Here is a 16,998-nt window from a genome sequence, read left to right as displayed (position 1 = left end):
CAACCAATCCAGTTGGGAAAAACGTAAAAAGAGATGTTAGCCGTTTAGTTTTTGACACAATCGACATTAGCGTTATGTTGAGAAAAAAAGGAAGGAAACTTTGTCGACCAATTTTCTCTGGCAGTGGCAGCCATTACAGTTCGTCATTAGCCATTGCAGTGGAAAGTTCGCTCGGTTTCGTTTGTGTAAAAAGTGAAAATTTTGTGGAAAAAATATTTGACAATAGGATAAAAGTGATTAAAACTGTTCGAATATACTGTAAGTAAACTAATGAATGAATTTTTATTAGTATAATGCTAGTCATGGCCTTGTATCTTCGAGTTTCGGTCGCGGTGAAAAAAAATCGCTTATGGAAAAAAATGGTGACACACCCAGTTAAAAGGGAAAAGAAATTGGATTATTTTATCCGGGTCAATCCCAAGTGGAATGCTGAAAAATATGTGACTTTGTTGCAGTTCGATCTAAACTAGTATATACTTGAAACAAAATGCTGCTTTCTGCCGATGATACCGCCGATGCTTGCTTTTATTGTTGGTACTGTGATGTTGAAGAAGTAATTTGTTCGTTTTCAGTCAAAATGGATGAAAAATCGATAACGTCAAAGTAGTTCAGTACGACAGTAAAGCTGTTTACTGATGGCCGAAAATATTTAGGTGCGTTTGATTAGAGCAATCAGGCTAGAAAATTGCGAAAGAATGCGATCCAGTTAGAGCTGCGGCTTTCGCGGCCGCAATCGGTTACGTCATCGACTTCCTATGGGTGAGCTATTTTTAGGCCATTACGGTGTTTTTGACGGCATTCATCATCAATGTATTCAGAGGGTGTGCGCGAGAGGGGGAAGATCGTTTGCGTTGGAAACGCTTGAAAGCATAATGAAGGTACGAATGAAAACAAATACATGAAGGAAGAAGGGGAAGAAGAGTTTTGATCGATGTTCGGTTGAACGTCGGCTTAATGATGAAGAAGCGAGATTTTGCTTTCTAATTGGAATATAGGGTAGAGCAGTTGCAATGTTAGTTTTGCACAAATGGCATTAGAAGTTACTTTTAAATAATGGTATTAAATAAAATTTTGTGCTACGGCAGAAGCAAATATAGATATTGTAACGATTTTGTTTTAGATCAGATATAATGTTTCCGAGTAGGGGTAAGCGGGGTAAGGCCGCCGCCTTAAGCAATTCTGTTTACAGAAAAAAAAGTTACGGCTGAAATTTCATTTTTTCATCGCTAAGAGGCTCCCCTATTCAATACCCGCATCTAAAAAATTAGAACTGAAATATTTTTGTTTATTTTCACGCTTTTTTTTCGATTTTAAAAATGCATTGAAAATTTGCAGATCTGTTCCATGCGGGGTTAGCCCGCTCACCAGCAGGGTAAAATCGCCCACAATTTTTTGAGGATAACAAATATTTTTAGAGCCAAAACGGTTGATTTTATCGGTATAGTGTCTTCGGCAAAGTTGTTGATGGTATTTTTTAGTGTATAATATACACTGTAAAAAATCTGATTTTATTTTCTAAATTAAAACTTTTCATTTTTTAACTATCCAAGTTCAAATCAATGTTTAGACACCTTCTTGTGGTTTTCACAATAAACAGATTTTTCAGAAATGTGGTTTGTCAAGATATTCAATTTATAATATATCTGCCTTTAACCTAAAAATAAATACTCATTAAATCTGTCTGTGATTTTTTCAAAGAATTATTATATATAGAGTAATAATAATAATTATGAATTTTTTTACTTATATTTGGATTTTTTTTTGATGTTTTTTTTTGTAGAACATAATTGCTATCTGAAACTTTACAAACGACTCTATACTAATCAAACAAATCGGCCAGTTAAAATCTTTACAAAATTTGAACTATAAATTTATTTTTACTCCACGATCCATCAACCATCAAAGTTTAGCTAACCTTTTTTAGATTTTTCAGGCCAAAATATGATTAGATTTGAATTTTGAAAAATTTTATTTTTTATTCAATTTTTTTATCTTTTCTTTAAATTTTTTTTACAGTGTATACTTTTTTCGGAAGGGCAAAAATACTATTTTCAACTTTGCCAAAGATATCATACCGATCAAACAAACCGTCCTGGCGATAAAATTGTTTTTGCTCATTAATACAATTTTTACATAAGTTTACTTCTTTTAAAAATTAGTCTTGTTAAAAAAATATTACTAGAAAAGTCGATTAACTTCGTTGTCTCATATGGCTTGAAATCGCTTTACTGATCCTGTCAATATTCCCTTTGTAGTATCGCGGCATTTGGGTCTTGAAGTAAAACAACAAACAATTGTATACGTGGCGGTTCTACCCCATGTATAGTGGGCGGCCTTACCCCCAGTGGAACATTTTCATATTTCACCGAAAAAGCAGTCAAAATTACAAGATTACTCACGGCATTCAACATTTTCGAAAGAAGACAGATTCAGGCAACCGATTAAACGTATATTCACAAACAAAACAATAGATTTTTAGACAGAAAAGCCTTAAGTCCCGTTTCCGCAAAACACTAGCGCATTGACCGGTTGCCAGCTGAAATGTTGTTTTTTATTATTTCTGTGACCGTTCGCGCACTATCAAAGCAGATGGCAGTGCAACATGTTATGTTATTATATTGTAACATGTCTATTAAGCTATTATTATTTCTATTATTATTTCAATTATTATATAACTTGGCAGTGAAACTACGGTGGGCGGTTTTACCCCGCTGGGCGGTCTTACCCTGTTTACCCCTATTCAAATATTCCATTTTCATACTTAGTGGACCTTTGTACATGCGAAGTTTTCGGATTAGTTGATAAGTTTGAAAAAGTGATAATTTTTTAAAACAAAACACAAATGGAACTGCTAACGAATGCTCACGATAATGAGCTGAGCTACACTCGATTGTTGAGCCCAATTTATTTTATAAAGAAATGCAGAGCTAACTTGTAGTAGTAACGATATGAGTCATCCTAAAAAACAACTAAGACTATCGAAATTAACGAAAATATCAGCAGCAGAAAAATATCAAGTTACTTCTATTTAAAAAACTCTAAAATTGGTAATTGTTGATAGGAAACTGAACCCCGAAGCGCATACAGTGCTGTTTACGTATCTTTTTAAATGCTTATTGATTATGTATAGTCCGATTGATCCAAAAATTATTTGATAACAATCTGGAAACTTATCACCAGTAAACGAAAAAATTCTACGGTACCGTGAAATGTGTTTTTTTTGTGTAAGATTTGGACCACTGCGACCATTGTTTTGATATTTCGTGGTAGCAATGTGGTCTTAGATAATGTTGACGTGAAATTTTCTGCTAAATGTTGCGAGCTTTTCACTAATATTTTAGCATCGGTGTATTATGAAACTCCTGCCTCAAGTCGAAGCTGAGTTTGCTACATCAGACGTTCCGGTGGACTGCATCAATCTGATGATCCTGCAATGGTTATCTCTGCTGCGAAAAAGCTCAAAAGATCACATTCTCCGACACTTAACGGTATACCGTCAATTATGTTCTGTCGCTGTGCTATTGATTTCGCTGCGCCACTTGCAGCCTTTCTCATCCTCACACTCAGCGCGGAAGTTTTCCCTGAAGTTTGAAAACAATCGTTTATGCTCCTGTGTTCGTAGCTAGCGACAGGAGAAACGTAGAAAATTATCGAGGTATAACAAGCTTATCTGCAGCGTCAAAGCTATTCGAAATTATCATCGAAAATAAAAAAAAGGTACTGTTGGCCAAACTGTCTCGTTTTGGATCTTTTTCGAAGCTAATATCGTGGATTTGGTCTTACCTGACTGGTTGTGAGTTTTGTGCAATTCAACCGAAGTGCCCCAAGGTAGCAAATTAGGTCCGCTGTTGTTCATGCTATTTTTCAACGAAGTAGCATCGAAATTGCATTCGTTCAATTGAAGACTCACTGTTTGCAAAACCAAACCAGCAAACCATGGACTGACTCTCGTAACAAACTAATCGTTATCGTACCAAAATGCTCTGTCCTGACGTTCTATCTCACAAAAAAAAAACGTTTTTTTACTGGATTATTGCATTAACTTCACTCTGAAAGGGTTGAGGAAATGAATGACTTGGGAGTCATACTGGATCCTATACTATCATTTTTCTTTCGCGTACTCCATGAAGGCTTTCGCGTACCCCAGGTTGAGAATCGCTGCTGCAGATACGTGTTGGATAAACAGGATTGAAGGCGTTCAGCGAAGATTTAGCGGGCTGGCCCTGCGTCACCTTCCTTGGTGAAATCCTCTAGTTCAGCCTGAGTATGAAAAAACCGATGCAGACTTTTGAACATGGACTTGAAAAAAAAGGCGTAGAATTTAACATGCGATGGTCGTTTTGGACACGGTGCTGAAACACGGTTTCCCTGCGAAACTTATTAAGCTGAGTCGTATGACGCTGGAGGGATCGAAATCGTGCGTGCGGATAGCTGGCGAGACATCAGCCGCGTTCGTAACGTTAGATGGACTAAAGCAAGAGGATGCGCTCTCCAACTTGCTGTTCAACATCGCTCTTGAAGGTGCAGTACGAAGAGCAAACGTGGAAAAAAACGGTACGATCATCACGAAATCTCACATGCTTCTTGACTTTGCGGACGACACCGATATCATCGGTATCAACCGTAAGGCCGTGGAGGAGGCCTTCGTACCTTTTAAGGGGGAAGCAGCGAGATTGGGACTTGTCATTAACTCTTCCAGTACATGGTAGCTGGCAGAGAGCGTGGGAGTCCCCGTGGTGTTGGTGCTGAGGTGGAGATAGATGGGGAACGACTTGAAATGGTTGACGAATTCGTTTATTTTGGGACGTTTGTGACATGTGACAACGATATGAGCCGTGAAGTAAAACGACGAGTTGCAGCTGCGAACAGGGCCTTCTACGGACTACGTAACCAGTTGAGGTCCCGTAGTTTGCAAACTCGCACAAAACTAGCGCTGTATAGGACGCTGATACTCCCGGTGGCCCTTTACGGACATGAAGCATGGACACTGGGATGAGTGCTCGGAGTTTTTGAGTGTTAAGTTCTGCGATTGATACTTGGCGGTAAACTAGAAGATGGAGTGTGGCGCAGACGCCTGAACCACGAGTTGTACCAGGTATACAAACATGCTGATATAGTGAAGGTAATATAGCGGGGCAGGCTTCAGTGAGCTGGACATGTAGCCAGAATATCTGACGAGAGAGCCGCCAATACTATCTTCTGTAGAGAACCAGGAAGAGGCCGTCGACTCCGTGGTAGGCCTCGCACGCGGTGGATGTGCGCGGTGGAAGAAGATGCACGATCTGCTGGTGTACGAGGAGACTGGAGAACGGCTGCCCAAGACAGAAGAAGCTGGACATCTCTTGTTCGTTCGGCCCTAGACCGGTGAACGGTCCGTTAGCCAACAAAGTAAAAGTAAAGTAAGGTCGTCGTCAAGTTGCTCAGTGCAGAAGTTGACTCCTCTCGGTTACTTTCCATGTTGGGTTTTAGTGTGGCTCAACGTCCCCTCCAGGAAAGATTTCACCGTGCTTCCCTAAAAGTCCGGAAATAATGTAAAATCGAAAAAGAAGAAATAACTGTGGACCAGAATACAAGAAGCATGATACATTATTCCAGAATGATTTTTCAATGAGTATCGTAACCTGCGATGGTTTTGATGAGTGTTGCTCTTATTGTTCAGTCCGTTATTATATAAAAAAACATGCTAGATGCAGCTGAAGAACAGAATCAGATCCATATCAACTACTATAAGAAAAAGAGCCAGCTGAGACATAGTGAAAAAACATGTAATTTGGTACTGGGAAAAACTAAAATCCAGTGCTGGCGATGTTGAAGCTTAAGGTACGGACAAGGTGTGACCAGCGATAAAAAAAAGCACCTCTAGCGATTTTGAATACATATACAGCAAGTTTGAGATGCGTTGACATCGTCGCACAGTGGGGCGACTTCATACAAAGACTGGCCAAGCAAAAAAAGTGTCGATAAATGCGACTAAAACTTGGTATTTAGATAACTTTGGGGCGCTGAACATGAATTTAGCATCCATTTTTTGTTTGGGGCCGTCCATAAAGCACGAAATCCAATTTTTAATATTTTTTGGCACTTTTTTTCCTTTTTCATAGAATTATATGATCTTTGACCAGAGGTAGTGCCACCGGGCGTCCTCCCCATTGAAAAAATACGTAATTTATGGACGACCCCTCGAACTAAACAAATTTTGCCTAAATATATATATATATTTTTTAATAAACTAAAACAACATAAGTAATACAAACTAATTACAAATTGAAAAAATCATCATCAGCATCATCATCTTCCACTGTGATCACTTAAATCTCGTGTTGAATTGTTTTCAGAAAATTTGAAGTTCATTATACTTATCAGCAAGAAAAATGTCTTTCGCTGCAATTTTAATTTCTTCTAGTAATTTTCGATGTTTCATTGTTTCATATATATGTTATCTTCCTAATCCGGTTTCTATGGTTGCAAGAGGACATTTAAATACATGTATAACACCATGAATTGACAACTTACTAGACATTGAATTAAGTGGTGCCGCTGAAGTTGAAGGCTCCATAATAAAATTCAACGAATTTATGAATTTGAAAACCAAGACACTGGAATGACACAACGTTCTAAATGAATACGAAAAGACGCGGAGGGCGACGATTGTTTTTTGTTTTTTTTCTCATAAAGCAAAATGTGTGCTTTACTTTTGTATGCCAACGAGTGCGAAGCGAAAGCAATCTTCAAAAGAGCTATTGTTAGCCGAAGTTTGATGGTATGAATTTGCTGCTAGTATTTAACACTTCAATCAGTCTAGCGGATTTCATGATCATAAATTGAAAAGGGCTGAATGTTTTTAATATTGTTTTAAATTTGCAGAAAGTGATAAAGTTTGACATAGTTAAAAGTTTTATAAAGATTTGTTTACTATTTTTTTATTTAACACTTATTTTATAACTTTTAATCGATAAATTTTGTAATTTTTGCCTAAATATTTATTTTATTCTTACGAATTGAGTTCGATATCATAAATTTTCATTAATCATGGTTATGACTAAAATTAATTCTGGATGAAATTTCAACCTCAAAAAAAAAAAAATGAAAAAAAAACTGCTATCGCTTTTTTTACTAAAGTGACAATTTGCGCAGTTTTGCGCAGCAGCGGACAGTATGCATTTGAAAGCTTACGTTTTTACCTAAATTTTGAATGTAGTCACAACCGTGGCAAACTGCGGCAACTAAAGTTTTAAGCTACTTTTCTACAAAAAAACACGTTTTTTAAAATTTTTTCTAGTGTCAGGCCTATTATGACCAAATTTTACAATATCTTATGAAGAGGGTTTGTTTTGCACAATATTTACAACAACTTTTTCTTTGACGTCAAAAAAATCTAAGCTATCATTGAAGCTACAGAGCGTTTCAAAGTAATGTACTTTTTTCAAAAAAAAATGACAAAAAACGTCAGTTCGCCAAGCTTTGAAAAGTCATAAAAAATTCAGATTTCATGATATTGCGCCCAAATTTTGGATTTAGACACTTGAATGTTATAGCAATGAAGGAAAAATATTATGAAACAGCTAACGAAAAAAAAATTTTTTGGCTGATGGCCAGCGATTCCCCACTGTGCGTCGTCAGTATGCGAATAACAAAGTATCGGTGTTGTTGCACACTCTTTTTGCTTTCTTTCTTACGATATATTTCTTGTTAATAGTGTACAACACAACACGTGGTTCTCAACGTGGATAACTCGGCTGTTCGTCCGATGTACATAAAATGAAGAGTTCTCATCTATTCGTACTCATTTGACTTATGATCGTGATTTTTTTGTCAAAAAAAGAGGGTGAATGACAGTGTATGCAGTGTATATTCTCGCATAAACTCAACCACAGTCGTCCTTCCACCACACTTACCCTCTCACCACACCACACCTCTACTCATAGCGAATTTTTCTACTCCACTGGGTACGTGGAAATCCACGCGGGAATAGAGAAACGATATTGCGATTTAAGATGCAAGAAAGATATGCCAAATAGCCCCAGGAAGGCCCTGGGAATAAAAAAATTCGCTACCAGCCGACATGATATTCTCCTGTCATCCTTTTTTCCCCTAACGACCGGCGTATGAAGAGAAAAAAACAACGAGCGAATCGCTTCTAAGAGCTGATGTAGTCTAATCATGTGTCTGTTTTCTCCCAGAAACCAATGGGGGTTGAGAGGATCCAGGTTAAGTCGCATTCTATTACATGTCATGAGCAGGGATGTTAAGGATGTGATTTTTCAGACATCTGCAGATGCGGATGCGGATATGTGATTACGGATGCAGATGTAAAGGGTAGTTTTAAATTTTATAGTTAGTTTTTTTTTCCTATCCCGATTGAATTCATTAGGGGCCATCCACATACCACGTGGACAAATTTTTACCGATTTCGATGGTTGTGGGGTGGCGTGATCCTGGGCTAGATTTAACCCTAACCGATTCCGTAAGCCTAGCCGTAAGTTAGGGTCCTGGGTGGAGTCACCTCTTCGGGCGTAGATGATTGGCACAACAACAGTGGCGGAACCAGACCGACGGGAAAAAGGAGGAAAAAAACAGAATTCTGTTTTGAAAGTAAAATTCACTAACTACATCAGGTTTTTCCAGGCGCTACGCATAACATTATGACGTAAGGCAACAAAGTCTCAAAAATGTTAGATGTAATATGTGACGTTAATGAAGCCCACGGCAGTATACCATTCGATCGTCACCTGTGTTGGAACTTCTAGCCTAAGGTTGTTTACCTCCTCAAGATTAGGAAAACATGTATATCGTATGAACAATAAATTTGGATTTCTGAATTTCACATGTGTCACCAATTTCGAGCATAAGGTCAGTGTTAGAAATCTATTCAGTGGTAGCAAGGTTGCACTTGAAAATGAGAAATTTCATTTCACTTTTCAACAGTAGTGCTGGGACTATCCGATTAAGATATCCGGAATTATGGTACACAATAAAAATTATAAGTGGCGGACGGACTCCCAAAAACAACCAGTTTCTACTCAACAATGAACAGTTAGCAAAAGAATTTATGAACCTAAATTTTCCAGATACTACGTAACAAATAAAATACACCATAAAACCAAATGTGAGTGAAATAAAAATGAGTTTACTTGAAGTACAAAAACAAATAAATTCAAAAAAAGACTATTCAACCCCAGGTATCGACCAGTTTTCTTACTTCATGTTCAAGAGATTAAACCTAAATCTACAAACAAAAATAACAGAATTATTAAATACTGCCCTGAATATGTGCAAAATTTCTGAAGAACGGAGAACAGTAAAAATAGTACCATTACAAAAACCAGGCAAGGATCAAGATCAAACTCATACAGACCACTATCAATGATCAATATACTTCTTAAAACAATCAATAATTCAGTTGAATCAAGACTAACAGAATATCTCACTTCAAATAACATAATCCCAATAAACTCATATGGATTTAAAAAAAATACAAGCTCAATCATTTGTATAAACGCGACCATATCAAAAAACCAGCAGGCCAAAAGGGACAAGCGAAGCTTTTGACAATGTTAATGTGCAAATCCTTCTAAAAACGCCTAAAGAAGAAAAAATCCCAGAAGAATTGATAAACTGGACCCACGAATACTTAAGAGTCAGAAAAACGATTCTACAGTTAAACGATGGCACAGTAATGATTCAAATCACAAACAAAGGATTACCACAGGGATGTCCACTTTCTCCTATATCATTTAACATATATACAAAAGTTTTGCATACAATAGTTGAAAAAGACGAAGATTTGATTTAATTTGCTGATGATTTTACAGCATTAGTGACTGGAAAGAACGTAGATGCCGCGAAAATCAAAATGAATTCATTCTCAAACAAAATCTCAACAACCTTCAAGAAAATAGGAATGGAAGTAAATCCAAACAAATCAGCAGCAATAGTATTCACAAATAAATACGACCCAGATATTTGTATGAAAATAGACAACCGGCCTGTTCCAATTGAAGCTTACCATACAATTTTAGGAATTTACATGAACTTACATTCAATGCACAAATCAAAACACAAAATATCAATGCATTGAAGATGATAAGTAAAAAACGCAGTGGAGCTAACCCGATTCAAATGTTGAAAATAGCAAAAGCAATTGTTAGACCACATTTAGATTACGGATTATCAATAATTGCTGCAGCATCAAAAACATCTTTTGCCAAATTAGAAACAGTACACCATTCATCAATTAGAACAGCATTACGTCTTCTTCAATCTACACCCATACATACACTACTTGTAGAAGCAGGAGAACCACCTTTAAAACTTAGAGCAGAACAATTAGCCATCAAAAAAATATCTAGAACTCTTTTTTATAACAATAGCTCCATAGTTAACTCATTATACGAGTTAATGAATTTGAATAATATACCTCAACAAATATCGTATCTAGAAAAAACAGCCTCACTTAACAATTATCTATTCCTACAACAGGAAAAAAAACGGTTAACTGAACAATAATATCGAATTAGAAATAGTTTAAAAATTAGTGACAAAATTGGGGACTCAGAAAAAATAACTTACCACAAACACAGCAAAAACTACTAGTGAATGAAACTATTGAAAAAAAAAGTACAAAACATTTTACCATATGTACACAGATGGCTCTGTCATGAAAACAAAAGTAGGTTACGGATATTACGATCCCCAGGATATGCTATCATATAGTGGAAGACTTAAAGAGAAGCATTCAATTATGAATGCAGAAATATTCGCAATACTCAAAGCAATACGATATGCAAACTCTAAAAACATTAAAAAAATTGCAATATTCACCGACTCTTAAAGCACATGCACGTTACTATTGAACTACCATGAAAACAACAACATACACATCACAAACTTACTTAATACAATAAACAATTCACAAATATACGTTCTTTTCATTCAATGGATACCAGAGCATATCAACATGATAGGAAACGATAGAGCAGACCATGCCGAAAAATTGGGAACAAAAAAAAAACATAACAGAAGATGTAGGTTTCAGTCTAGGAGATATACAAAATATAGCAAGACACGGATTAATACAAAACTGGCAAGACAATTACACATTCACTCCACAAGTTAAAGGACAATATCACTTCGAACGCTGTAAAAAAATATCTCTGAAACCCTGGTTTCGTGAAATGAAAAGCTTAAAGACACTAGAAACAATAACATTGAACAGAATCCGAACTGAACATACCGCAACGAAGACAGGCTATTTAAATGGAACCTAATACGGAATGACTTATGCGAACATTGCGAAATAACCGAAGATCTCAATCACCTACTGTATGATTGCAAAGCATTTGAAACAACACGAAAAAAATTTTCGTGCCTTCACAATAAAAACAATTATTAGATATAATTAAAGATAAAAACACACACGAATACAAAGAATTAGCCAGATACCTAATAGAAATAAAAAAAATCGTTTGAGTAAATTACCTCAAGCTACTTTTTAAAATTATCTAAGCAAAAGCCTAACTGCTACGGTTATTTAAAAATACGCATAAATCGAATACCGTAAACTGGGGTGACTTTGATCACTTTTTTTATTGTATCTCAAATATTTTCAGAATATACTGAAAACAATATTGTTTGATATTTTTAAAATAAGTACTGGCATGCATTGAAAAAGATCCAGTCACTACTTCAAAAGTTTAGCAACAATTTTGCTGTTTTTAAATATGCTTTAAAATTTTTACACCAATCATCATTCCGGGGCGACTTTGATCACCTTATTATTTCGATGAATTTGAAGTAACACTGTGCTACTTTCACTAAATTAAGCAGCCTAAAACGACTTAAGCGAGTTTATAAATGTCGGAAGCAATTTGGGGCCATTCACATTCTACGTGAACCGTTTATAATGGCGAATGTCCAAGATTCATAAAAATTTTTTAGAATATATATGAATGATTATTCACTGAGAGAGAAGGTGGTCTAAAATCATCAAAAACTAGTCCACGAGGAATATGACTTATGAAATTGTCCAAATTTGCATGCTACTTCACGTCTTGGGTTTTTGTTAAGAAGAAATATGTAATACGCTGTGGAGAGTATTGGGACTCAACATTGCCTTCGAGGAAAAACTTGCAAAAATAACAATAAAATGTATTGTTATAATATTTGTTCATCTTAAGAACTAATCTGGGAACAAAATGAATAAACTTTACGTATTGCAACTTGTTGTTTTGAATCTGCTTGAACCAATTGTTTGTATGCAACAAAAATCGCCAAAAATACACTTTATTTTCAATTAATATTTTAGCATGAAAAACACTCTTTAAATAGCAGGAAATGCACGAGTAGTAGCAATTCGAACATATATCCACACAATCAGTGAGCATTACGACAAATCCCAAGCACTACGAGCGCTTATTTACCACATTTTCAAAAAAGAGGTACAGTGATCAAAGTCACCCCGGTGATCAAAGTCACCCCAGTTTACGGTACCAAAACTATACATGTACTTCTCGTCTCGATCGATATATTTGGCAACACGGCATAATCACAAGACCTGCGGCTTTATGGACCGATAGGTCCTAGCTGTAAACAAGGAGAAAAAAAGGTATCCGGATATCCGGCCTCGGATATCCGACAAATATAAAAAATCCGGATCAACCGGATATCCGGATATTATCCGACAGGATATCCGGATTTTCGGATATCCGGATTCTACACCCGAACATAGTTCAATGAAACTTATTTTCATAAATAGTTACGAGGGGAGGGGGTTATGCCATTTTTCTCGTTAAGTCGTATCTAGCGTTCCAAGCGAAGTGGAAATCTCATACAAAATGTTCATTTTTTACGCTCGTGAAAAATACAACCTGCAAAAATTTCACTTCGCTTGGAACTGTAAACAAATTCGATCCAGCGAAATCGAATGTTGTGGATCTTATCTTTTTTACTTGGGTTTACTTTTTTCACGCATGCAAACGCTAGTGGAAAAAGCAGCAGCATGCGAAAACTTGCGTGCGTTTATATTCCGTCAGTTGCAGCTAATTTACTGCAACTTTACTTCGCTCGGAGTGTAGACTCGTGAATTTCGCTTCACTTAAACTGTAAACTGCAGGCTGGTGAAATACCTGCGTGTTCCACAAACCGGTTTTCACGATAGATTACGTAAGCGAAAATTTACGCTTTCTCACTTGTCAAATTTTTCACTTCGCTTGGAACTGTAAACTAAGCTTTACATTTTATTTAAATGGTCTTTAAAAGACAGAGAAAATTTTCGGATTTCCGAATAGTAAATATCCGGGTATCCGACCATCCGGGTATTCGATTATCCTTATCCGAATATCCGGATATCCGAATAGCTTTCGTTTATCTATCCGTGATTCGAGCTTCGAATAACGGGATCAAGAATAAATCCGGTTGAAAGTCCCAGCACTATTCAACTGCAAGTCACTATCTAAAAAAAAGAGTTCTACATTATAAAATAGAATTTAAGTCGAGTAGCTTTTCGCCATTTCCCCATGTGATTAGACCAAACCTTAGTTTAAAGATTGAAACCGCACCACAGATTTAATCATTCAAATGCACGGAAGTAAGAGCTAACCAAATCTACAGAGAGCATCACATAGATTACGTCACCTCGAGAGCAATCGACCAGACAAAAGTTAACTCGCTGAATGAATGAGTGGATGGATGGCATGATTAAACTGGCTCTGTAATTCAACCGCTGTATGTTGGAATATAAATTGAACAATTTACTGGCCTTGATAACGACAGTTTGTTAGTAGGGAGCTTTTTTTTCGGATCGATTCATAAGAAACATAAAAACACAGTTATGTATTGTCGAATGGTTGATGCGGAGGTCATAAAAACACATAAATAATTCACTTGACAAAGTTCCAAGTACGTGATGGCGATGATGATTATCCTAATGACATTCGAATACGATGCAGAACCAGCTACACGGACACAGGAAAGCGATGGCTTTCCGTTTGCCCTACAGACTAGCGTACTCAAGTCGGCTCACAATGTTTTCCCTTCTTTTCGTAAATATCTTTGTAGGAAATTATCGATCGATAAAAGCTGCATAAATGTCCTTACTTACCCAACATAGGGTGACCATTTTTCTGTGACTTTTGTAGCTGTAGTTTCTGTTTTTGTTTTTCTTGTAGAAGTAAGCGCTCGTCGGTATCATCGGCTATCGCGCGTACATTTTTGCGAATCGAATTTGTTATAGACTAGCTGCCAATATTTGTTAGAATAATCTGCAATGCACTTTCAACCGTGATCGAAAGTCGGAGAAAATCATTATCGCCTTCCCTGTTCACCTCCCTGGTACTGTTCTAATATATACTTTCGCAGTTGAATAAATTTGTTTTACATTCGGGTTGAATAATTACGAACACCTAATATCCTACCTATTTTTTCCCTTCGATTCACCACCAAAAACGCAAACGCGATTAGTTGTATAACTGACTCTGGATCCTTTATCTCTCTTTCTCTTGCCTTCCGTGAAACTCGATACCCCTCCAACCGTGTAGAACTCAAGAACACAACCGCACCCATTTGGGATATCATGTCACAACAGCTAGCCGGTGGTGGCGATCTCGATGCCAGCACGCCGGACGAGAACCTGTTTATAAATCCGACCGATGGCCTACCAAACGAACACCCGGCCCTACCGAGCGCCTACGACTCGGACAACGAATCTAATCCGGTGGACGATGATCTGCTCGAAGATCTGCCGACGTCAATTATCGTCACCAACATCCACTCGGAGGTGTTTGCCAGTGAAGAGCTAAAAGCCCGTATGGAAGAACTGTTCAAGACTTTCTCCGACACCGCGACGTTTCAGTGGCTGAAAAGTTTCCGTCGGCTGCGGGTCAACTATGACTCAGCGATTGCCGCCGCGAACGCTCGCATTCAACTGCATCAGTATCCATTCGGGAAATCAATCATAAGCTGCTATTTGGCTCAACCGGTGACGCCGGTTTCAAATCCCAACCTGAAGCCACCCAAACCGTTCAGGCAGTTTCTCATTTCACCGCCCGCTTCCCCACCGGCCGGCTGGGAACCGGCCGAAGAAAATGAACCTTTGGTAAATCACGATCTATTGGCAGCGCTTGCCAGCTTGACTCCGGGTGAAATACACGAGATTCATGCCCAATCGGAAAACCATCCGGGTATAGTGCTACATACGGCTCATCATGGCCAGGCAGGGGAAGAGTTGAGCACCAAGTCCGCTGGTAGCAGTTTCGAGGAAGATGAGGACGGTAATATGGTGCCGCGGAAGGGTCGCATCGTACAGACCCGTTGTCCGGAGCGGAAGAGCTCGACCTAAGCACAGAGACGTTGGTTTTGTTGTAGTTTTAGAGATAAACCGAGAAGTAAGGAGGAAGGGGAAAAGTATGATTTTGTATGTTGAAAATAATTTTTATTTTGTTCGTTGTGTTGTTGTATGTCGAACTACTACTCGTCGTGAGTTTTTAGCTATAAAACAAAAGGTCCATTAGTTAGCCGAGGTAGTTTCGAAAATTAGTTGATGTTTGTACATATTCGAATGCGTGTAAAAATATATATATATGATGATGCCATTGGTTTGTTTAGTTGTATAAATCTACGCTCAGTTTTGCGGCTGTAATATAGTTTCCGGATGCCTAATAGTTTATCAAGTTATCGGTTCGATATCTTTGAGTGATAGAACGAGGTCGAAGTTTCGACACGGCGCCGGCGTATTTTCGCCTCTTCGTAGCTGCAGCAAAGCAATGCGTAGTACAGAAAGAGAGGGTTGGGGTGACTGTTGCACTTATTCAGATGTTTAAGACCAGTTGAACAAACTGGAATAATTTTAAAATTGTTAAAATGATAATTTAATTTTTTGCGCTCGAATTCCGATTGACCGGATTATCGTTTCTGACGTAGGACTAGGTCTCATTTTTAAATTTCACTCGCATCTCATGAAACGTTTTATGTATGGGTTTGGACTCTTGAATGATTCATTAACTCTTGTATGATTCAATTAGCTGCCACAATCATTTTGTTTGTGGCAATCAGTTCTATAGAGAATCATAATGGAATTTACTTAAAACTAAACTTAAACCCTACCATTTTTGAACTATGTATAGTGAAGTACATACAAGGAATCAAAAATAGACTAGAGTCAAACTACACATACAGTTAATCAATAAAAAAAAAGATAAGCCAGCCAATACAGCACGCGGACGCGTTAGAAAAAAGAAAAACCGTAGCGTTTACAGATGAAACTTAATCTGAAGTGGCAGCAGAGACCTTAGTGAGATTTGATAGTTGTGAACGGAATCCGGTTTGCCTCCTAGGAAAAAGAAAAAAACTAGAATGTAGAATGAAATCCAAAACCTAGAAACTAGACGAAATCGTGATGCATAGATGAAAATAAAGTCGTTTTTATTGAACACATGATACAACTATAGAGTTGATGAAACACACCGAAAACACAAATAGTGTAGTGACAAAAGCTAACTACTGAATGTGAAATTTTGCAGTAATAATAGTTTACGATAAGTTCTCAGATGCTGATATATTGAAAAAAAAAAAAAAAAAGAAATGAAATATATTCAACAGAAACAAATATATAAACCCTAAACCACTGATTAAAAATATATACCATATTTGTCAATAAAGTTTGATATAGATAAAACCATCAGCTTTCTGTTTTTCCGAAAAGCTTTTGTTCAGATTTGTGAAATTAAATTAAACAAGCCTCAGATTTGACGATTTTATCTGACGTCATAATTGGTAGACTGAACTTTTATTTTTTGGATATTGAGAAAACCTATTTTTGAATTCTTTTTTAACAAGCATTCGGTACATCTAGTGCATTGAGGCGAACAGCAAGCAGCAAACACATAATTCGAAGTGACTCAAAGGAAAAAAAAAGAAAATATATAGATATATAAATACTATCGAGTTTCAATTTGGCCTACCCGCGCACCAGTGATTCAAAGCCACACATGCTCACTTTGCAAA

At 37.2% G+C, this 16,998-nt stretch overlaps 2 protein-coding genes across 5 annotated transcripts in view; both read left to right on the top strand.

Annotated features, from left to right (window-relative positions):
* The first annotated feature begins 119 nt into the window (after nucleotides 1–119).
* LOC129723787 (spectrin alpha chain) overlaps nucleotides 120–16,998 on the top strand; it is a 29,417-nt gene continuing 12,538 nt past the window's right edge. For all 4 annotated transcript variants that reach the window (XM_055678209.1, XM_055678208.1, XM_055678207.1 and 1 more), the window contains exon 1: nucleotides 120–258. The gene's annotated coding sequence lies outside the window, so the exon portion shown is untranslated. The remainder of the gene's footprint in view (nucleotides 259–16,998) is intronic.
* Nucleotides 126–16,669, top strand: LOC129723791 (protein sarah). Its single transcript, XM_055678212.1, has 2 exons — nucleotides 126–258; nucleotides 14,535–16,669. The coding sequence occupies exon 2, from the start codon at nucleotides 14,570–14,572 to the stop codon at nucleotides 15,332–15,334; it is 765 nt and encodes a 254-aa protein (XP_055534187.1). The 5' UTR covers nucleotides 126–258; nucleotides 14,535–14,569; the 3' UTR covers nucleotides 15,335–16,669.

This window comes from Wyeomyia smithii, chromosome 2 (assembly GCF_029784165.1).
Source record: "Wyeomyia smithii strain HCP4-BCI-WySm-NY-G18 chromosome 2, ASM2978416v1, whole genome shotgun sequence".
In the NCBI taxonomy this organism is placed as follows: Eukaryota; Metazoa; Arthropoda; class Insecta; order Diptera; family Culicidae; genus Wyeomyia; species Wyeomyia smithii.
The sequence above is the reverse complement of the archived record's forward strand: the minus strand, read 5'-3'. Positions and strand labels throughout refer to the sequence as shown.